The sequence below is a fragment of the Zea mays genome, chromosome 7 (genome assembly GCF_902167145.1).
Source record: "Zea mays cultivar B73 chromosome 7, Zm-B73-REFERENCE-NAM-5.0, whole genome shotgun sequence".
Classification (NCBI taxonomy): domain Eukaryota; kingdom Viridiplantae; phylum Streptophyta; class Magnoliopsida; order Poales; family Poaceae; genus Zea; species Zea mays.
This window is the reverse complement of record NC_050102.1, coordinates 126,401,410-126,425,076: the sequence shown is the minus strand read 5'-3', so window position 1 is coordinate 126,425,076 and position 23,667 is coordinate 126,401,410. Positions and strand designations below refer to the sequence as shown.

The 23,667-nt window shown below is 53.5% G+C and overlaps 1 protein-coding gene across 1 annotated transcript; it reads left to right on the top strand.

Annotated features, from left to right (window-relative positions):
* The first annotated feature begins 22,604 nt into the window (after positions 1-22,604).
* LOC100274796 (uncharacterized) lies at positions 22,605-23,667 on the top strand. The gene has a single exon (NM_001149074.1). It carries the CDS (start codon positions 22,699-22,701, stop codon positions 23,365-23,367), a length of 669 nt encoding a protein of 222 aa, NP_001142546.1. The 5' UTR covers positions 22,605-22,698; the 3' UTR covers positions 23,368-23,667.

Genomic DNA, 23,667 nt, shown 5'->3' with positions numbered 1-23,667 from the left:
GGGATGTAAGGCGAATGATACGAAGCAGTGTGCATGACCTGCTTCGGCTGAGCCTATTGTGCTGCCGCTTCGGCTATTTCTTTTTGCTTCTGGATGGTAACATGGCACATCCTGGTGGTATGACCTTTGTTCTCACCACAGAATAAGCAAAAGATTCTTCTCGGTTGATCGCCAAATCTTCCTCCAAAGCCCCTGGCGCCTCTGCCTCTTGGAGCTGGTGGTCGGAAGGAGCCTTGCTGTTGCCCCGAAGCCTGTGAGGAACATTGTGGCCTTTGCTGTTGGCTCCCTCTATCATCATTTTGTGTAGAGTTATGAATTGATCTGACATGCCTTGGGTAGAACCTCCCTCCGAAGCCCCTGGTCATTTCAGAAAACCTGAAAGCCTCCTCCCTTCTTTGGCGAAAATCATTATCGGCCCGAATGTACTCGTCCATCTTCTGGAGCAGCTTCTCCAAAGTTTGAGGAGGCTTTCTAGCGAAGTACTGAGCTGACGGTCCTGGCCGAAGCCCCTTGATCATGGCCTCAATGACAATTTCATTGGGCACCGTTGGTGCCTGTGCCCTCAAACGCAAGAACCTTCGGACATACGCCTGAAGGTATTCTTCGTGATCCTGGGTGCACTGGAACAGAGCTTGAGCAGTAACCGGCTTCGTCTGAAACCCTTGGAAACTAGTTAACAACAAGTCCTTCAGCTTCTGCCATGAAGTGATCGTTCCTGGTCGAAGGGAGGAATACCAAGTTTGAGCGACACTCCTGACAGCCATAACAAAAGATTTGGCCATGACTGCAGCATTGCCACCATACGAAGATACTGTTGCTTCGTAGCTCATCAAAAACTGCTTCGGGTCTGAGTGGCCATCGAATACGGGAAGATGAGGCGGCTTGTAGGACGGAGGCCAAGGTGTAGCCTGCAGCTCAGCGGACAGAGGAGAAGCATCGTCAAAAACAAAATTCCCATGATGGAAATTGTCATACCAGTCATCTTCGTTGGGAAAACCCTCCTGATGAAGGTCTTGGTGCTGAGGCCTTCGGTGTTGCTCATCCTGGGCAAGGTGACGAACTTCTTCAGAGGCTTCGTCTATCTGCCTCTGCAGTTCAGCTAGCCTGGCCATCTTTTCTTTCTTCCTCTGCACTTGTTGATGAAGCATCTCCATATCTCTGATTTCTTGATCTATCTCGTCCTCTGGTGGTGTCGGGCTAACAGCCTTCCTTTTCTGGCTTCGGGCCTCCCGAAGGGAGACTGTCTCCTGATTGTGGTCCAGCGGTTGCAGAGCTGCAGCCCCAGTTGTTGAAGCTTTCTTCGGCGCCATAACGAAGGTTTATGATCGCCGAAGGTGTTCAAAAAACTCAGAGTGGAAGTGAGTTCACCGCAGGTGGGCGCCAATGCTGGGGACTTGTTCTCAAATGCTATTAGTTAAGAACAAGGCAACATAGAAAATGTTAATCGTTAAAGTCCTTCGTCCTTCAAAGCATTATTTCCCTTAGGATATAATGGTTTTCGGATGAAGGTTATGAAAGGCGTACCTTCATAACTTCATTATACAGTGACGAAGGATGAAATGTAAGGAATATAAAAGACAACATAAACAATTATGTATTATTATCAGGCATAAACAGAAATATCGTTTAATTACAAGTGTACCTTCAACTGGAAGGAGATGATAGTACAAGCGTGACGCAAAAAGCGAATGCCAAGTCCGCGTGAACAGTACGGGAGCACTGTTCACCTATTTATAGGCACGGGACACAGCCCATGTAAAATTACATCCATGCCCTTTACATTTGGTAGTAATTCTATAGTAATCCACCAAGGTCTAAATAGCCTTTTCATCTTTAAGTCGGTTTCCTTTTCTGCTATCACGCCGAAGCTTTCCTGCTCACACCTTCGGCACTGTGTAAACCTTCGTATTATTCTGGTCTACTGTGATGCCGACTTGAGTCCGAAGATACCTGTTCACACATTATACTCCAGAAATACTGTTAAATCCTGTTTTTGAGGACCTTCGGAAGCCGAAGGTCCCCAACAGACCCCTCCACAAATCATGGTTGAACACTTACAAAAGAAAACTGAAATTAGTGTAGCAATTAGAGGAGGAGAAGAGCAAAAGAAATTGAGTGCCATCCACAATTCGGTGAGTGAGTGCTACAAGCCAAATTCAAGAGATAAAAAGAAAGAAGAGGGAGAACATCTTGTTATGCTAGCCACGAAATCTGAGCTGAGAGAAGTGAGGAACAACCCTTATCAAGTGCTATTTGTACTTGTGAGCAAAGATGTTTTGATTTCTCCTAACGACATAACATCTCTTCCTAGTGTTGTGGGTGATCTTTTGCAGGACTTTGAATATGTGTTTCCACAAGAAACACTAGCCGGACTACCTCCAATTCGAGGGATTGAGCATCAAATCGATCTTATTCCAGGGGCTGCACTTCCTAACCATCCACCATATCGAACCAATCCTGAAGAAACTAAGGAAATACAAAGGCAAGTGCAAGAACTTCTTGATAAAGGTTTTGTTCGTGAAACTTTAAGCCTTTGTGCTATTCCTGTGATTTTAGTACTTAAAAAATATGGATCTTGGAGGATGTGTGTTGATTGGAGAGCCATAAATAATATTACAGTTCGCTATCGCCATCCTATTCCCTGGCTAGATGGTATGCTTGATAAATTAAGTGGTTCCACAATTTTTACTAAAATTGATTTGAGAAGTGGATACCATCAAATAAGGATTAAAGCTAGAGATGATTGGAAAACTGCATTTCGAACAAAATTTGGGTTGTATGAATGGTTAGTGATGCCATTTGGTTTGATAAATGCTCCTAGTACTTTTATGAGATTAATGAACCATGTCTTAAGAACTTTCATTGGAAAATTTATTGTTGTCTACTTTGATGATATCCTAATTTATAACTAATATTTTGGTGAACATGCGAAACACATTTGGCAAGTCTTAGATGAGCTTAGAAAGGAGAAATTATTTGCTAATCTTGAGAAGTGTAGTTTTTGCACAGACCATGTTGTGTTTCTTGGCTTTGTTGTTTCAGGAAAGGAAATAGAAGTGGATGAATCCAAGGTGAAAGCAATCAAGGATTGGCCAGCTTTAACGAATGAAAGAACCAATATGGAAGCCTCCAAGCGTGCTGCTTATATAAAAAAGATACATGAGAAGACCAATGAAGCAACTGAGCTCAAAGCAGTGCGCAAGGCTGCAAGTATGAACAAGCATAGGAAGAAAGTGTTATTTGCACGGGAGGACGTGGTTTGGATTCACTTGTGCAAAGAGCGTTTTCCTGATCAGCGCAAATCCAAATTGATGCCACGAGGGGATGGTCCATTTCGTATTCTTGTCAAGACCAATGATAATGCATACAAGATAGATCTTCCACCAAGCTATGGCGTGAGCAACACGTTCAATGTTGCTGACCTCTTACCATTTACAAGTGAAGACACTTCAGAGTCGAGGACGACTCCTTTTCAAGGGGAGGAGGATGATATGACCACGCCATTAAGCAATACATTACAACCCCCAAATCAAGCTACATCAACTCAAGAACAACCAACATCATCGCCAACCCAAGTCTTTGATGGACCAATTACACGTAGCCGAGCTAAGAAGCTACAACAAGAGGTGCACGCGCTACTTTATGAATTTCATTTAAACACTAATGAGAATTTTATGCTACCTAAGTCGTGTATGTTGATATTACTTAGGTTCACCAAAGAGGAAGGACAAAACATATCAAGGGCGAATCAGCAAGAAGAGCTATATCCGAGTCAGTCCAGCGCAACAGAACCGTCCAGAAGAAACAGTCATATCTTTTGATTTCCAAAAGCTATGAAGGCCCATAAGTACTTTTTGGAAAGCTCTTGAAGTCTAGTTTCCAATGCTTCTAAAGCCGACTTAACCACATCTACCAGAAAGGCAGCCGACCTACTTTAGTGCCGACTGGTCAGAAGGTCAACAGTCTGCTTGATGACCAAGTTTTCGTATTAAACTGCATCATTCTACGAAGTTTCATTAAGCATGCTATATATGGTGAGAAAGCTTATCAAGTCAGCTTTCCAACGCATCCAGCCCCACGTCATTTGAAGATTCCTAGAAGAAGTTATTGTCAAAATACTGAAGGCTGCGCAGAAGTCAAACAGCCACACGGAAATCAGTTCTGCAGATCTCCCGAAGAGGCTCCTTCACATTAGCTCGTGAAAATACTTTTGTTTTGTGTTTATATCTCGCTAAGGCTGGTTGTTACTAGTATAAATACCCCCCTATGTCTATGATGTAAGGCAGCTTATGATAATCTAAAACAGAACCCCTTTGTTCAGCTGTGTGCTAACAAATATTGAGAGTGATCTCTACCCCTTTGCTCTTGTGAATTCCTTCGCGGGATTGCAGAAGCGGCGGCTTCATCCGCTCCCAATTGGTGCTCCTACTCCCTTCGAGGTCTCCTCGATTGATTGTAGGCTGTGTTGGTTGGTTCTTTGAGAGTGTGGTTGGGCGAATCCTCGATTCAGGCTGCCGGTTAAAGACGGTGGTTGGCTTCGAGTTTTATTTGTCAGGTTGCACTAGTTATCGCTGCTTGCAGCAAGTTATCTTGGCTTCTTTGAAGCTAGTTATCTGAAGATTGATCCTACGTCATGAAGATCGGGCATCGTGACACATCACGTAGCTCCTCATTTTGTTGATAAGGGTCTTGAGCCGGTTGTATGTTTGTGTCGCACTAGTACAAAAAAGCTCAAAGCCTGCGGCACCCATATATTTTTACAAACGGATCCGGTTATCCACCGACTGTGCTATTTCTAGTGGCGGTTCCTTAAGAAAACCGCCACTAGAAATCGTATTTCTACTGGCGGTTCCTTAAGAAAACCGCCACTACAAATCAGGGATTTCTACTGGCGGTTTTCTTAAGGAACCGCCAGTAGAAATACGATTTCTAGTGGCGGTTTTCTTAAGGAACCGCCACTACAAATCATTTTTATCCTTAATTTTTCGAGTTTTTCAAACGACCTCGTATGACAAAACCACCAAAATAAAAGTTGTAGATCTCTAAAAGTTATGAAACTTTGTAGTTGACAACTTTTTTATTTGAACTCATTTCGGTTCTCAAAAATTGAATCTAAGTATGTCAAATTTAAAATTCAAATTTTGCAAACTACCTCGGATGAAAAAAGTGTCAAAATAAAAGTTGTAGAACTTCAAAAGTTATTTATCTTTGTAGTTGACAACTTTTTTATTTGAATTCGTTTAGGGTCTCAAATAAGCAATTTATACTCAAATGGTTGTAATATGTGGAGAAAACAACTACAAACTATACACAAGACATGTCATAGACGGAGTGGTAGTGGAGGGTACGCGCGAGGGTGAGGTCTACGGTTCGATTACTAACAACCGCGTAGCGCGCGAAAAATGCCGCGACTTGCACAACGAATAAATTTTTTTACTATTTTTAAAATCTGTTTTATGTTTCCTGGAAACGATTTGCACTGGCGGTTTTATTACGTCGACCGCCAATGAAAATCGATTTTCATTGGCGGTTTTATTACGTCGACCGCCAGTGAAAATCGATTTTCACTGGCGGTCTTCAGTTACCCGCCTGTAAAAATGATGATTTTTACTGGCCCCTAGCACTGGCGGTTACGATAAACGCCACTAAAAATAGGTTTACGACCGCCAGTATAGAACTTCTCTGTACTAGTGTCGGCTCCTCGCCCCTTATCATCGCGAATCGTCCAAGCTCCCCCTCCACCAACTCCATCTTGGTGAGCAAGGTGACGTCGTTCCCCTCATGTGAAATCTTGAGGGTGTCCCTGATCTGCTTGGCATTATCCAAGCCACTCACTTTGTGATATTTATCCCTGCACAACGAAGCTAGAAGAACAATAGTAGCTTGTGCATTCTTATGAATTTGCTCATTAATAAAAATGGGACTATCCGAACTATCAAAGTGCATTCCACTCTCTACAATCTCCCATATACTAGGATGGAGAGAAAACAAGTGAATACGCATTTTGTGACTCCAAAATCCGTAGTCCTCTCCATCAAAATGAGGAGGTTTACCAAGTGGAATAGATAATAAATGAGCATTTGCACTTTGAGGAATACGAGAGTAATCAAAAGAAAAGTTCGAATTGACCGTTTTCTTTTTCTCGTAGTCGTCTTCGTCATCCTTTTGGGAAGAAGAAGATTCGTCGCTGTCGTAGTAGACGATCTCCTTGATGCGCCTTGTCTTCTTCTTCTTCCCATCTTTTCGTCTGTGGCCCGAGCCCAAGTCGTTGGACTTGTCATCCTTTGGCTCGTTGGCGAAGGACTCCTTCTCCTTGTCGTTGATCACGATTCCCTTCCCCTTAGGATCCATCTCTTCGAGCGGTTAGTCCCTTTCTTGAAGAGAACGGCTCTGATACCAATTGAGAGCACCTAGAGGGGGGGTGAATAGGTGATCCTGTGAAACTTGAAAACTTAAGCCACAAAAACTTGGTTAAACGTTAGCACAATAATTGCCAAGTGGCTAGAGAGGAGTCAAAACACAATAACCACAAGAAATCAATCACAGAGATGGCATGGTGGTTATCCCGTGGTTCGGCCAAGTACAAAACTTGCCTACTCCACGTTGTGGCGTCCCAACGGACGAGAGTTGCACTCAACTCCTCTCAAGTGATCCAATGATCAACTTGAATACCACGGTGTTTTGCTTTTTCTTTTTCTCAATCCCGTTTGCGAGGAATCTCCACAACTTGGAGTCTCTCGCCCTTACACTTGAAGTTCACAAAGAAGTACGGAGTAAGGGAGGGAAGCAACACACACAAATCCACAGCAAAATACGCACACACACGGCTAAGAATCGAGCTCAAATGACTATCTCAAAGTACTCACTAGAACGGAGCTCGAATCACTGAGAATGACAAACGAATGCGCAAAGACTGAGTGTGGATGATCAAGAATGCTCTTAGGTTGCTTGGTGTACTCCTCCATGCGCCTAGGGGTCCCTTTTATAGCCCCAAGGCAGCTAGGAGCCGTTGAGAGCAATCTGGGAAGGCAATTCTTGCCTTCTGTCGACTGGCGCACCGGACAGTCCGGTGCACACCGGACACTGTCCGGTGCACACCGGACACTGTCCGGTGCCCGATTTCCTTCCTTAAATGGCGAAGCCGACCGTTGGCTGACTTGGAGCCGTTGGCGCACCGGACATGTCCGGTGCACACCGGACAGTCCGGTGCCCCCTTCTAGCCGTTGGCTCGGCCACGTGTCCCGCACAGATCGCGCGGCCGACCGTTGGCCCGGCCGACCGTTGGCTCACCGGACAGTCCGGTGCACACCGGACAGTCCGGTGAATTATAGTCGTACGTCGCCGGTGAATTCCCGAGAGTGGCCACTTTGCTCGAGCCAGCCTGGCGCACCGGACACTGTCCGGTGCACCACCTGACAGTCTGGTGCTCCCAGACTGAGCAGACTTGGCTGAACAAAGCCATCTCATTTCCAATTCGATTTTTCCTGTTTCCAGCACTTAGACACAATACATTAGTCCATAAACAATGTACTAAGTCTGAGAAACATACCTTTATCCTTGGTCTGTACTTTGTCCACCATTTTACATTTAAGCACTTGTGTTAGACACTAAATCACCAAAATACTTAGAAATGGCCCAAGGGCACATTTCCCTTTCAGGTTCTCTCGCTGCTCCCGGATGGGACGTAAGCTTGGCTGACGACGTGACCGCTGCTCCTGCCCGCCTGCCACCGCCATTACTGCCGGCCCATTTTTGGCCGCATTGACCGTCGCGCCAGGCTGGCGCTGCTGGGTCGTGCGTAGGGTGGCCTCGAGTCGCGGTACTGGTTCCGCAGTCGAGGAGGCGTGGCAGTGGCGCGAGTGGCGGTGCAGTTGCTCGCACGTAGCATCCGGCGCGCCGGTTGCATGACGCGTGGGCCTGGGCCTCCATGCTGGGCGCGCTGGAAGTCGGAGAAGTGTGCCCACTTGGCGCGGTTGTATGCCGCCTGCATGGCTGCCCGCCCTTTCACCCGCAGGTCTAGGCGAAAGTGGAGGGACGCTTGTAACCGCTGGACGGTTGCATGCACCGCGCGCGGCGTTTTGGCTTCTTCCGCCCTGGGCCGGCTTGCATGACGCGTGGGGCCCAGCCCCCGCGCCGTAGGGGAGGACCTTGGAGCGTGTTGGAGAAGACTCGGCCCACGACGGCTGGGGACGCAAGTAGGGAGAGTCGCCTTTAAAAGAAGGGTGACCCCCTTGAAAGGCGACCATGTCTTCGTGCTCCCTTATGCATCGTGTCTTTCCACCTTCCGAGCCCCCGGATGGGGGATGCCTGCAGTCCTTCTGCCTTGCCGTTGGAGGAGCGCAACTCCATGGGAGTTGGTACGTTTTAGCCATCGTTCGGCTTCAAGGATTTTCATCATGCAGCCCGGCTGCACCCCTCCGCCGGCGGTCACCCAAGACGGTGACCTCCAGTTTGATGGCGGGGGAAAGCAAGCCTGGCTGCGGCCTCTGCCCCTCCCTCAGCCTCAAGGATTTTCATCACCAGTGCTGGGGAGGGGAGAGTGTCGAGTTGGGGTCGGCCCCTGCGTGGGTGGTGGCCCGCTCCTTCCCTCAGTGATCAGGGGGAAGGGCGGTTGTTGTCCGTGGCGCTGGCAGCTGCCGCGTGCCTGGCTCTCGGACCCGAGTGGCTTCGGAGCCGCTCTCAGCGCCGGCTTCCGCCACGGCAGCTGGAAGAGGTTCTTCCGCCGACGAGATAGCCGGGGCCGCCTATGGACCGACCTCCAAATCTACGGCCTTCTGCCCGTCCTTGCCTCACGAGTTTGGGCATGGGCGGGGGCCCCCTGACAGCAGCATCCGCCCTGAGGTCATCGCTGCCGCTGTTCGGCCCCCCGGAGCAGAAGTCGTCGTCGCCGCCGCTGCTGGAGCAGGTGACGGCGTGCCGTTCGTTGGTCTTCTGTTGCTCCGTAGGCCCCCCCCATCGAGTGGGGTTGTTCGTACCTGCGGAGGTGGAACCGGAGTTCCGTTTGTAATGGCACTTTGAATGCCAGTGTTTTTGTTCATTGTGGCTGTCGAGGCCTGAACATGTATGTATTTTTTTCCTCATTTTCGAGCACTAAGACTCGCCTGTTGGTTGTCTGAACCGCTTCACCAAACGCGAGTCGCCCCGTGCAAAGGTGACGAGTGAGGTATCCGTATCCCGGAGGCGTAGGAGTCCCTCGGCTCGGTCGGCCTTGCTGTCCGAGGCTTCTCTAGCTTAGTTAAAGGAACCCCTCGGCCGCTCTTCGATGAGCCGAGGCCAGGGGTAGCGGTGTCAGCATGGACAGAGGCAGAGTTGGCTCGAAAAAGAAGACTTGGTCGGCCGGAGCCTGGCCGGGTCGTCCGTTAGCGGGACCGACGCCGGAATTGATCTGCCGAGGCCTCGGGCCGGGCTGATGTCCTCGGAGGACAGCTGGCCGAGGCCTCGGGGTGACCAACCGAGCCGCCTGCTCGGGCCGGATTCTCGGAGAAGACCCTGGCGGCGATGGCCCGGGCGTGGTGATGACGTCGTCCTTCAGAGTGGAGATCCTCAGACCGCGTCGCCGTCCGAGGCTAGGTCGGACCTCGCCGAAGGTGTAGCCGACGCCGAGGGTGTTGCTGCTCCCTTCAACCGTCAAGATCCGAGCCTGCAGGATCGGGTTGTCTTGTAGCGTGTGTTTTCTGGGGCCGCCGAGGCCCAAACACACCCTCGTCGTGTTCTAAAGCTGCGCTTCTTTTCCTCTTGTTTCGAGTATCTGGACTTTTTCGTTGGTAACAGAATTGTCTGTGCGAGCGAGAGTTGCTTTTCACGGAAGGTGATGAGTGAGGTATCTGTATCCCGGAGGCGTAGGAATCCCTCGGCTCGGTCGGCCTTGCCGCTTACGCGCGCTCTTGCCTGTCCATGGGGTTCTGTCACCGACGCAGTCGAGAAGGCCCGAAGAACCGCTTCGGCAGAGGAGCTTTCGAACGTGAAGACTTGTTCGGTCCGCGGAATCACTTATCCGAGCGTGAGTTACTTATCGCAGAAGGTGATGAGTGAGGTATCCGTATCCTGGAGGCGTAGGAGTCCCTCGGCTCGGTCAGCCTTGGTTGCTTACGTGTACTCCGTTGTTTTCAGGATCCGCTTTCGAAGTAGTCGAAAAGCACGAAAGACATTCTGGCAGAAAGGATCTTTTTTCCAGGAAAAAATTCAACACAGAGGGGGTTCCCCCCTTTTAGCCCCCGAGGGAGGGTCGGGCTTTGCCGAGGCAAGGCTGACCCTTCCTTGATGACTAAACTTTGCATTGGAGCGAGGTATATGAACAACTTGAAAACATCTTAAGGGTAGAAGCGATGTAGCTGTTGGATGTTCCAAGCGTTGCTGTAGACCTCGCCCTGGCTGTTGGCCAGCTTGTATGTTCCGGGCTTCAGAACTTTGGCGATGACGAACGGCCCCTTCCCAGGGAGGCGTGAGCTTGTGCCGCCCTCGGGCGTCTTGTCGCAGCCGAAGCACCAGGTCGCCCGCCTGGAGGTCTCGGGACCGGACCCCTCGGGCGTGGTATCGTCGCAGGGACTGCTGGTATCGCGCCGAGTGTAGTAAGGCCTTGTCCCGAGCCTCTTCCAGCTGGTCCGGCGAGTCTTCTCGATTAGCTTGGTTGCTTTGGTCAGCATAGGCCCTCGTCCTTGGGGAACCGTATTCTAAGTCTGTGGGCAAGATGGCCTCGGCCCCATAGACTAGAAAGAACGGCGTGAAGCCCATGGCTCGGCTCGGTGTCGTCCTCAGACTCCAGACCACCGAGGGGAGTTCCTTCATCCATCGCTTGCCGAACTTGTTGAGGTCATTGTAGATCCGAGGCTTGAGTCCTTGTAGAATCATGCCGTTGGCACGCTCTACATGCCCATTCGTCATGGGGTGAGCCACGGCGGCCTAGTCCACCCGGATATGGTGATCCTCGCAGAAGTCCAGGAACTTCCTACCGGTGAACTGGGTGCCGTTGTCGGTGATGATGGAGTTCGGGACCCCGAAGCGATGGATGATGTTGGTGAAGAACGCCACCGCCTGCTCGGACCTGATGCTGCTTAGGGGTCGAACCTCGATCCACTTGGAGAATTTGTCGATGGCGACCAACAGGTGCGTGTAGCCCCCGGGTGCCTTCTGCAAGGGGCCGACGAGGTCCAGACACCACACAGCAAAAGGCCATGTGATGGGTATCGTCTGCAGAGCCTGAGCGGGCAGGTGGGTCTGCCTTGCGTAGAACTGACACCCTTCGTAGGTGCGGACAATTCTAGTGGCGTCGGCCACCGCCGTCGGCCAGTAGAAACCTTGTCGGAAAGCATTCCCGACAAGGGCTCGAGGTGCTGCGTGATGACCGCAAGCCCCCGAGTGTATCTCTCGTAGGAGTTTCTGACCTTCGGTGATGGAAATGCATCGCTGGAGGATACCTGAGGGGCTGCGGTGGTAGAGCTCCTTCCCATCTCCCAGCAAGACGAACGACTTGGTGCGCCATGCCAACCGCTGAGCTTCGGCTCGGTCGAGGGGGAGCTCTCCTCGGTGGAGATATTGCAGGTACGGGGTCTGCCAGTTTTGATTAGGCGTGACCCCGCTTCGCTCCGCCTCGACGCGCAGTGCCTCACCCTCGGGGGTCGAGGGTACCTCGGGCTGAACCGAGGATGCCTCGGGCCGAGCGGAGGGTGCCTCGGGCCGAGCCGAGGGTACCTCAGGCTGAGCCGAGGGTACCTCGGGCTGGGCCGAGGGTGCTTCGGGCTCGGGCGTGTCGTCGATCTTGACGGAGGGTTGATGCAGGTCTCGGGAGAAGACGCCCGGGGGAACCGTTGTTCGCCCCGAGGCTATCTTAGCCAGCTCGTCCGCAGTCTCGTTGTAGCGCCGGGCGATGTGGTTGAGCTCGAGCCCGTAGAACTTGTCTTCCAGGCGCCGAACCTCATCGCAGTAGGCCTCCATCTTCGGGTCGCGGCAGTGGGAGTTCTTCATGACTTGGTCGATGACGAGCTGCGAGTCACCGCGAGCGTCGAGGCGTCGGACCCCTAGCTCGATGGCGATCCGCAACCCGTTGACTAGAGCCTCATACTCGTCCACATTGTTGGACGCCGGGAAATGGAGGCGTAGCACATAGCGTAGGTGCTTCTCGAGGGGCGAGATGAAGAGTAGGCCTGCGCCGGCTCCTGTCTTCATCAGTGACCCGTCGAAGAACATGGTCCAGAGCTCCGGCTGGATCGGAGCTGTTGGGAGCTGGGTGTCGACCCATTCAGCCACGAAGTCTGCCAAGACCTGGGACTTGATGGCCTTCCGAGGGGCGAACGAGATTGTTTCGCCCATGATTTCCACCGCCCACTTTGCAATCCTACCCGAGGCCTCTCGGCACTGGATGATCTCCCCCAGGGGGAAGGATGACACCACAGTTACCGGATGAGACTCGAAGTAGTGTCGCAGCTTCCGCCGCGTCAGGATCACCGCGTACAATAGCTTCTGAACTTGTGGGTAGCGGATCTTGGTTTCGGACAGTACCTCGCTGATGAAGTAGACTGGCCTCTGGACGGGCAATGCATGCCCCTCTTCTTGCCTCTCGACCACAATCGCTGCGCTAACCACCTGAGTGGTCGCGGCGACGTAAATCAAGAGGGCTTCTCCGGCAGCTGGGGGCACCAAGATAGGCGCATTCGTGAGGAGCGCCTTCAGGTTCCCGAGGGCTTCCTCGGCCTCAGGGGTCCAAGTGAAGCACTCAGCCTTCCTTAAGAGGCGGTACAGAGGCAGACCTCTTTCGCCGAGGCGTGAGATGAAGCGGCTCAGAGCCGCGAGACATCCCATGACCCTCTGTACGCCCTTCAAGTCCTTGATGGGTCCCATGCTGGTGATGGCTGCGATCTTCTCCGGGTTGGCTTCGATGCCCCGCTCGGAGACGATGAACCCCAAGAGCATTCCTCGGGGTACCCCGAAGACACACTTTTCGGGATTGAGCTTCACGCCTTTCGCCTTGAGACATCGGAATGTCACTTCAAGGTCGGAAAGGAGGTCGGAGGCTTTCCTCGTCTTGACTACGATGTCATCAACGTAGGCCTCGACCGTCCGGCCAATGTGTTCGCCGAACACATGGTTCATGAACCGCTGGTACGTCGCACCCGCATTCCTCAAGCCGAACGGCATGGTGACATAGCAGTACATGTCGAAGGGTGTGATGAAAGAAGTCGCGAGCTGGTCGGACCCTTTCATCCTGATTTGGTGATACCCTGAGTAGGCATCGAGGAAAGACAGGGTTTCGCACCCAGCAGTGGAATCCATGGTTTGATCGATGCGAGGCAGAGGGTAGGGAACCTTCGGACATGCTTTGTTTAGACCAGTGTAGTCTACACACATCCGCCATTTCCCTCCTTTCTTTCTCACAAGCACAGGATTGGCAAGCCATTCGGGATGGAATACCTCTTTGATGAACCCTGTCGCCATTAGCTTGTGGATGTCCTTGCCTATGGCTCTGCGCTTTTCTTCGTCGAATCGGCGCAGAGCCTGCTTGACGGGTCGGGCTCCGGCTCGGATATCCAGCGAGTGCTCAGCGACATCCCTCGGTATGTCGGGCATGTCCGAGGGACTCCACGCGAAAACGTCGGTGTTTGCGCGGAGAAAGTCGACGAGCACTGCTTCCTATTTGGGATCGAGCTCGGAGCCGATCCGGATCTGCTTGGAGGCGTCGCCGCTAGGGTCGAGGGGGACGGACTTAACCGTCTCCGCTGGCTCGAAGTTGCCGGCATGACGCTTCACATCTGGCACCTCCTTAGAGAGGCTCCCAGGTCGGCGATGAGGGCCTCGGACTCAGCGAGGGCCTCGGCGTACTCCACGCACTCCACGTCGCATTTGAACGCGTGTTTGTACGTGGGGCTGACGGTGATGACCCCGTTGGGGCCCGGCATCTTGAGCTTGAGGTAGGTGTAGTTGGGGACGACCATGAACTTTGCGTAGCATGGCCTTCCCAGTACCGCGTGGTAGGTTCCTCGGAACCTGACCACCTCGAACGTCAGGGTCTCCCTTCGGAAGTTGGAGGGTGTTCCGAAGCAGATGGGAAGGTCGAGTTGTCCGAGGGGCTGGACGCGCTTCCCGGGAATGATCCCGTGGAAAGGCGCAGCGCCTGCCCAGACCGAGGACAGATCGACACGCAGGAGCCCGAGGGTCTCGGCGTAGATGATGTTGAGGCTGCTGCCTCCGTCCATGAGGACCTTGGTGAGCCTGATGTTGCCGATGACGGGGTCGACGACGAGCGGGTATTTCCCCGGGCTCGGCACGTGCTCGGGGTGGTCGGCTTGGTCGAAGGTGATGGGCTTGTCGGACCAGTCTAGGTAGACTGGCGCCGCCACCTTCACCGAACAGACCTCCTGACGCTCTTGCTTGCGGTGCCGAGTCGAGGCGTTCGCCGCTTGCCCACCGTAGATCATGAAGCAGTCGCGGACCTCGGGGAACTCTCCTGTCTAGTGATCTTCCTTCTTGTCGTCGTTGCGGGCCCTGCCACCCTCCGCGGGTGGCCCGGCCCTGTGGAAGTGGCGCCGAAGCATGACGCACTCCTCAAGGGTGTGCTTGACGGGTCCCTGGTGATAGGGACACGGCTCCTTGAGCATCTTGTCGAAGAGGTTGGCACCTCCGGGGGGGTTCCGAGGGTTCTTGTACTCGGCGGCGACGACAAGGTCCGCGTCGGCGGCGTCGCGTTTCGCTTGCGACTTCTTCTTGCCCTTCTTCTTGGCGCCGCGCTGAGTTGACGCCTCGGGGGCATCTTCCGGTGGGCGGCCCTGGGGCTGCTTGTCCTTCCGGAAGATAGCCTCGACCGCCTCCTGGCTAGAGGCGAACTTGGTGGCGATGTCCATCAGCTCGCTCGCCCTGGTGGGGGTCTTGCAACCCAGCTTGCTCACTAGGTCGCGGCAAGTGGTGCCGGCGAGGAATGCGCCGATGACATCCGAGTCGGTGATGTTGGGCAGCTCGGTGCGCTACTTCGAGAATCGCCGGATGTAGTCCCGAAGAGACTCTCCCGGCTGTTGCCGGCAGCTCCGGAGGTCCCAGGAGTTTCCAGGGCGCACGTACGTGCCCTGGAAATTGCCGGCGAAGGCTTGGACCAGGTCGTCCCAGTTGGAGATCTGCCCCGGAGGCAGGTGCTCCAACCAGGCGCGAGCGGTGTCGGAGAGGAACAGGGGGAGGTTGCGGATGATGAGGTTGTCATCGTCCGTTCCACCCAGTTGGCAGGCCAGTCGGTAGTCCGTGAGCCACAGCTCCGGTCTCGTCTCCCCCGAGTACTTTGTGATAGTAGTCGGGGGTCGGAACCGGGTCGGGAACGGCGCCCGTCGTATGGCCCGGCTGAAGGCCTGCGGACCGGGTGGTTCGGGCGAGGGACTCCGATCCTCCCCGCTGTCGTAGCGTCCTCCACGCCTGGGGTGGTAGCCTCGGCGCACCCTCTCGTCGAGGTGGGCCCGACGGTCGCGGTGATGGTGCTCGTTGCCGAGGCGTCCTGGGGCCGCAGGCGCTGTGTTGCGCGTGCGCCCGGTGTAGACCGAGGCTTCCCGCATGAATCGGGAAGTCGCGGCATGATGTTCCGAGGGGTACCCCTGCCTTCGGGAGGCAGAGCTCTCGGCCCGTCGGACCGCGGCGCCTTCCAGGAGATTCTTGAGCTCTCCCTGGATTCGCCGCCCCTCGGTGGTTGATGGCTCTGGCATCGCACGGAGAAGCATTGCTGCTGCAGCCAGGTTCTGGCCGACCCCACTGGATGCGGGTGGCGGCCTGACCCTGACATCGTCGGCGATGCGGTGCTGGAAGCCCTGGGGTAGATGACGCATTTCTCCGGCCGGAGGTTGGCCCGCCCATGCCTGCCCGACGTCCCGGCGGATTGGCTCAAGCGCTCCTGCTCCCTCATCAAGCCTGGCCTGCACCCCGCGGATTTGCTCGAGCTGTGGGTCATGGCCCCCCGCCTGAACGGGGACCACAGCTAGCTCCCGTGGGATGTCAACGCGAGGCACCGGCCTAGGGAGATCACCGTCCTCCGGCATGCCGAGATGGTTGCCTTCAGAGGGACCCCCTAGATCGACGTGGAAACATTCGCGGCTTGGGCCGCAGTCCTCGTCGCCGAGGCTGCGGCTACCGTCGGAACAGTCGGAAAGGCAGTAGTCGCATGCGGTCATGAAGTCCCGCATGGCACTGGGGTCGCCAAGTCCAGAGAAATCCCAACAGAAGTCGGGCTCGTCATCTTCCTCGGACCCCGAGGGCCCGTAGGTCGAGACGTCCGTCAGCCGGTCCCAGGGTGACTGGACACGAAACCCCAGAGGGTTTGGACTCGCCTCTACGAGAGCGTCCGCCAAAGCGAAGCCGCTTGGCGGGTCGAGGCTGAATCCGAAAGGCGTGAGATGGGAATCGGTCGGTACCTCTTGGTCGACGGGCGGTGATGAAGTCACGTCGGGGATTGACTGCACCGTCGTCTCCGGTACGAGGGTGACGTCCAGCAAGCCTTTCGCGAGCGTGCTGGCGTCGTCCGTTTGCTCGGGATTGGCGTGTCGCGGGGAGATGGCGCTCGTCTTCGTCTCAAACGCGGGGTCGATGCCCAACGCGCCCCCAGTTGGGGAGCTGGCGCCGTCGACTCGCTCGACAGCCGACGAGGCGCTGCCTCCTGCTTGGCCTTGGTTGCCCCGCCTCCTCCTCCGTCGGCGGGGGAGAGGACGGGGTGAGCTCGAATGTTGTTCTTCCACCACGCGGGGAAGACGTCGTCGATTCCGCCGCGCGGCGGGCGGGCTGTCGGCCGCCATTGTCGCTGTCGCACGGCGGTGGAAGGAGTATCATGTCGTAGCTGCTGTCGAGAGACATGAACTCGAGACTCCCGAAATGGAGCACCGTCCCGGGCTGGAAAGGTTGCTGGAGACTGCCCATCTGGAGCTTGACGGGAAGTTGTTCGTCAACACGCAGCAGGCCCCTACCTGGCGCGCCAACTGTCGGCGTTTCGAGACCGGGGGGTCCCTGGGCCGACGAGTGAAATGTCGCTGCGTGCCCCAGCCCAGATGGGTCGGCGCGAGGCCGAGCGCGAAGGGGGGAGAAAGGTGGCCGGAGATGGGCGTGAGAGAGGTGGAAATCCCGCGGCCTTCGTGTTCGTCCCGCGCCCAGGTCGGGTGCGCTTGCAGTAGGGGGTTACAAGCGTCCACGCGGGTGAGGGAGCGAGCGGCCTTACGCGAGCGCCTGTCTCGTCCTCGTCCCCGCGCGGCCCACCCTCTGTCAGAGGGCCCTGGTCCTTCCTTTTATAGGCGTAAGGAGATGATCCAGGTGTACAATGGGGGGTGTAGCAGAGTGCTACGTGTCTAGCGGAGGAGAGCTAGCACCCTAAGTACACGCCATCGTGGCGGCCGGAGAGGTTTTGGCACCCGGTTCGTGTGATGTCGTGGCCGTCGGAGGAGCGCCGGAGCCTGGCGGAAGGACAGCTGTCGGGGCTGTCGAGTCCTTGCTGACGTCCTCTTGCTTCCATAAGGGGGCGGAGAGCTGCCGTCGTCAGGGAGCGTGCGGGGCGCCATCATTGCCTATCTGGCGGAGCGAGCCAGATGGGACGCCGGTCTCGTTTCCCGTAGCCTGAGTCAGCTTGGGGTAGGGTAATGATGGCGCCTCCCGTCGATGTGGCCAGTCCGCGCCCTAGGTTGGGCAATGTGGAGGCTCCTCCAAAGTCAAGGTCGAGTCTGTCTTCCGTGGCCGAGGTCGAGTCCGAGCCCCTGGGTCGGGCGAGGCGGAGACCGTCGGTTGAGGCCAGGGCAGAGTCCGAGCCATGGGGTCGGGCGAAGCGGAGTTCGTCGTCTTCCGGGGCTGAGCCCAAGTCCGAGCCCTGGGTCGGGCGGAGCGGAGTTCGCCGTCTTCCGGGGCTTAGCCCGAGTCCGAGCCCTGGGTCGGGCGGAGCGGAGTTCGCCGTCTTCCGGGGCTGAGCCCAAGTCCGAGCCCTGGGTCGGGCGGAGCGGAGTTCGCCGTCTTCCGGGGCTTAGCCCGAGTCCGAGCCCTGGGTCGGGCGGAGCGGAGTTCGCCGTCTTCCGGGGCTTAGCCCGAGTCTGAGCCCTGGGTCGGGCGAAGCGGAGCTTTCTATGGTGCCTGCGGCCAGGCCTGACTGCCTGTCAGCCTCACTCTGTCAAGTGGCACTGCAGTCGGAGCGACGCAGGCGGCGCTGTCTTTCTGTCAGGCCGGTCAGCGGAGCGGCGAAGTGACGGCGGTCACTTCGACTCTGTCGACTGAAGGGCACACGTCAGGATAAAGGTGTCAGGCCACCTTTGCATTAAATGCTCCTGCGATTTGGTCGGTCGGCGCGGCGATTTGGTCAGGGTTGCTTCTTGGCGAAGTCAGGGCCTCGGGCGAGCTGAAAGTATGTTCGTCGCTGGAGGGGGCCTCGGGCAAGAAGGAGATCCTCCGGGGTCGGCTGCCCTTGTCCGAGGCTAGGCTCGGGCGAGGCGTGATCGAGTCCCTCGAATGGACCGATCCCTGACTTAATCGCACCCATCAGGCCTTTGCAGCTTTATGCTGATGGGGGTTACCAGCTGAGAATTAGGAGACTTGAGGGTACCCCTAATTATGGTCCCCGACAGCGGTATTCGCCCAAGGGGGAGTGTTGAGAAACCCTAATGAAGGGTTATGTGAGCAAATACCGAATATAGCCCTGAGGGCTATCGCGTCTCTATATATAGAACATGTAACCCTCATATGGAATAGATAAGAGAAAGAGGCCAGATGCCCAACCCTATATCGTGTCTCGTGTGTTTCCTCTGTTGTGCTTATGGGAAGGGAGACGGCTACTCTACAGCTTCTTGCGCCTCTAATGCTGACGGGAGGGAAGAGAGCGGATCTGGTGATCCGTGGTAACGTAGTTCTCAACAAAAATGACGCGGGACGACCGTTGGAACTTATGATATATATATATAGGTTGTTGGAATAGAAGTATATATATATATAGGCTGTTGGTAATAGAAGACCTGGGCTTCCGATAGACATGGGAAGCCCTAGCCAGGGTAGTGGTCACGCGCGTGGTCAGGTCGGGCCAGTGGGGCACGTGAGTCCGCGCGATTGTGGAGCACGTTTATGCATGCGTAAACATGTGTTATATTTTACGTAAACAGAAGGTGCACACGTGGTGGGGTCGAGTTGGGATATACGAAGGTGGGTCAGCGTCGTGTTCGCTGGTCGGGTAGTTGGTTCCTACTCGTGTTTATGCTACCATATTTAATGGTTCAGACTTGCATAACATGAGAGCGGCAACGAACTTTTCATTGGTTCGTTCAGGTGGGTCCACACACCATCGTGATTAGCGCGCCCACGAAGCTAGAAGTTACCGTATATATCAGAACATAAGATATGGAGCTGATCGTGTGTGGGAGTTCAGGCAGATTTCAGCGTAAAACGTGAACCAAAACATCATAAATGGATATAAATTTTAGTGTAAACCATCGATCTATTTCATAACGAAAACATGTATGGAAATAAAAAAAATCTAATTTAAATTCTTTATTTACTCCATAAATATAGGATCTCTCCAACATCCGTGCATCAAGGCTCATTATAACCAGTTTATGATATATACTAATACTAGTTATACAACATGGTGAAGTTATTTATGCCCTACGGTGGACTGCGTAAAAATCGGTTTTCTACTGCATGTGCACAAATTTAGGATGACAATAATGTGAGTTCAAAAAGAAATGGATCAGCATACGCGAGATTTATGGAATCATGGCAAATGTTCCCATTTCTTAGATCAGTTACCTTTTTCTAAATTTCTATTTTGTTGCATAAATGTGTGGGTCGTAAATATATCTTATACATATGGCATAAATGGTAGGAACCCAATACACACTGGATTAAGTAAACGAGATAATACATAAAATCAATAAATTGTTTGCGTAAAATATGAATAGAAATATCATAAACAGACAAATAGATGGAAGTGGAGCCATGAACTGAAATATATGTCATAAAACTCTATTGACATTGGCATAAATATGTATACAAAATAGCATATAAATAGGATCGCCGCCCTGCGGAACCGGCGCCTCGCATCTGGGATGCGCCACCACTTCGTGCTAGGGGAGGATGCCGTCGTCGCTTGCGCCTAGAGAAATCCGCCATCGCTGCTCCCACCTTGGATGGCATCGCAGTCGTACGCGCTCAGGGGTCGACCCTCGCGCGCATGAATCCCGACCCATTGCACCAACCGCTCCCACCTCGCCGTCGTGCGCACCTCATGGGGCCGCCGCCGCGTGCGTGCCCTCGGGATCCGATGCCGCAGCCGCTCCCACCTCACCGCCGTGCGCGCCTCAGGGATCCGTCGTCGCGAGCGTGTCCTCAGATCCGCCGTCGCGCCACAGATGCTGGAGCGGCGGCGGCGGTGGCCATCGCAGAGACGGACGTGACAACCGTCGTTGTCACCGGGCCTAGGGTGCGCTGCCGTCGTCCGTTCGCTTCGAGAGCGCCGTCATCGCTTGCCCGCCTGCCTCGGAGTGTCGTTGTCGCTCGTTCCTGGTGGAGCGCCGCCGTCGGTCGCCTGCCTCGAGGCGACACCGCTGCTGGCCTCCAGGATCACCGCCGCTCGCACGCCCGAGAGAACCGCCGCCGCCGCTAAAACCTAATCCCTGGCGGCGTGGGGGTGTTTTTATAGTGGCGGCGTGGTACTGGATAATTGTGAGCGCGTGGGGCGGATCGTGGGCCGATGCACGTAATATGCGCAGACTATATTTGCATAAACTGATACACACATCAGCATAACTCGTATTATAATTTGGCGTAAGCAGTTAGGTACAATAAGCTAAAAAGGGTCTGGTGCGGTCGCGCACCTGGTCGGTACGTGGTCGGGGCTTCCTATAGTTAAATAGAGCCTAGGGCTCTAAATACATATACTATATATATATATATATATATATATATATATATATATATATATATATATATATATATATATATATATATTGCAGGTTTATGGGTACAAATAAAACATTTTTATATCCGCAAGGTAAAACGTCGGGTTGAGAAGCAAATTCGTACCTTAAAGGATTCTTATTGCCATCGCTAGTAGCCACAAGTCACACTACCAGTACCACACCACACATCAGGATATCAGGCACAGGCCAGGGGCCAGTGCTAATCCAAGCCACGCAGTAGATCTCAGGCCCACGAGATCCAATCGGTGGCTGGCGCCCACCGCTAGTGGCGGCGCCCCCGCATTTTTCATTCCCATCTCATTCCCAGCTGAGCTGGAGGAGAAACGGTATCCCAATTTTCAGCCAGCATCTCCCGTGCCCGATCCCCAGCATCTCCTGGTTAGATACCAACCGATGCCGTTCCTCCGGCGATTCTGCCACCACTATGGTCCGCCGCTCCGCAGCAAAACATAACCGCAGCTTGTCTTTTTACATGCCGGTGCCTCAGCGCTTGTTCAATTTCAGTTGAGGACATGGGTATTACGTACTACAGTCTGAGCGATACTCGCTCCATCTACCTCCGTTACATATACAAATTACAAAATAACACATATTTTCTTGTGTTGGACAAAATATTTTAGTACATATATTCTTAGTTGTAGATAAAGTTTTCGTTTTCAATTAATCGTCCGTTGTAATTTAATTGGTTTTGGATATGTTTGTTTCACCTTTTTTTTTCCTAAGGAGCTTTTTGTGAGAATTTGGCTATGCATAAAATCTGGTTGTAAGGAGAATATGATTATCGTAAGGATTATACGTGGAGTAAGACTAATGGATCCATAGGGTTAGGATCATGAAAAATAACGGATTCCTATTATCATGGCGACTCAACCGATTTTGTGTTCACGTTAATTTTATACGGTTTTCAATAAAGCGATTCTCACACAATCGGGCTAAAAAGCTAGAAATTTTGGCAGCCTACAACAACTTCTGGTAGCAAGAAGCTTAAAAAAGCTGAAACAATTAAACAAACCCCTTGTCTCAAGAATTACCAGGTCAATCTTCGAAAGTGATCATAGGATTAGACATTGTGTGCATAACATTTATAGAAAAGAACTGTAGGTCCATTATGAGTGTATCTTAAAAAAAGACGAACACAGTAGGTGCACTAGCTTAACTCCACAAAAGACTCAATCATATAGACCAGAGGTGTTTGTTTGGGATTATAATCTGTCTAGATTATATAATCCAACAATTTTTTGTTAGATTATATAATCTAGACATATTATAATCCTAAACAAATATCCTCTTAGGACTAAATGGTTCATCCAAAAAATAACGGGAACTGAATAACTGAGGCTTTTGATTATATAGCAACCGTAGGTGTTCAAGTTTTCCGGTTTTCTATACGGCGGCATATATAAAACTAGCACTTTCCCAAACTAAATTGATGATGATCAAACCTCCTATTGGCAACATCCCTTCATCGAGCAATTTAACTTTGAGCTCAATATGTGTCACGATACACTTATACACACAGCTACTACCGTATCAAAATGCAGCTTATACCGAACGCAAACAGAAGGAAAAGAAAAGAAAAGAAAAAAAAGCAAAAAATGCTCAGTGGTGCAGGTGAAACTGACAATAATTCCAGGCAGTTCACCAGTGCATATTCGTTCGCACACTCCGCCAGCCACCTATATATACGCTTCCCACCCAAACCCACCTTCCATTCCTCACCGCACGAACACCATCCCCCACCTCCCCCCTCCTCGATCTTCAACAACCGCCGAGACCTGTCCACCACCACCGCCACACGCCGCGAATGGAGCTCCTCGGCCTGGTGCCCGCGGAGGCCATAGCGCTCCGCCTCTACTCCCTCCCCGCAGCAGCCGCGGCCGCCGGCTCGCTCTACGCCTGGCTCGTCGCCGCACTCGCCGCCGCCATCGGCCTCTGGCGCATCCGCGCCGTCAGCGTTTCCAACATCAACAAGCGTGACGCAGGCGTCAGCGCCCTCGTCGACGATAACCAGGAGCCACTGGTGCCTCTTCTGCCGTCTCGGGGGGCTGCCATTACTGACGAGCCGCCCGCCGCCGAGCCGTCTTCCGTGAGCGAGCCGAGCACGCCGTCCAAGGTTCGGTTCACTGCGTACTACGGTGGCTCGGGAGACGAAGACGGAGTGGTCGACGGCGTCAGGAAATGCGCGGATGACGACGACGTCGACGACGGTGCGCGCGGCCGAGACTGCGCGGTGGAGGTGGTTCTCAGAAGGACCGTGTCAGAGCCGGGGACAAGAAGAGCGGCGGCCCTGGCCACGGGGCCGTGGGAAGGGAGGGAGATGGCGGTGAGGCGGAGGAGTGACCTGGGTTGGTACCGCCACATCGACATGGCCGCGCTCGACGGCAGCGTCGTGAGGCTGTGGGACGGCGACCTGACGGCGTCGCCGAGGGGGCGGATGAGGAGGTCAGGATTGGAATTGCAATTGCCATTATAGGAGGTACTAGTGTGGTTAATATATTTATGCGGGTACAAACAATGGGATACTATTAGGAGGATACGACGATTTTGTCCTTGAGATCGTCATGAGCTACAGCCGGGGCGAAGTGCCTTTGTGTAATAATAATGTACTCTAGTGCAAGGACACAAATGCGATCTGAACGTGTCTCTGTGCTCTACTGCTATCTTCCTCGCCAGTGCCGGTCCTGACATTAGAGAGGCCCAGGACAAGACTTATAAAGGAGACCCTTTATAATAATAATTATTACACGTAAATATAGTGTGTATATATTGTCAA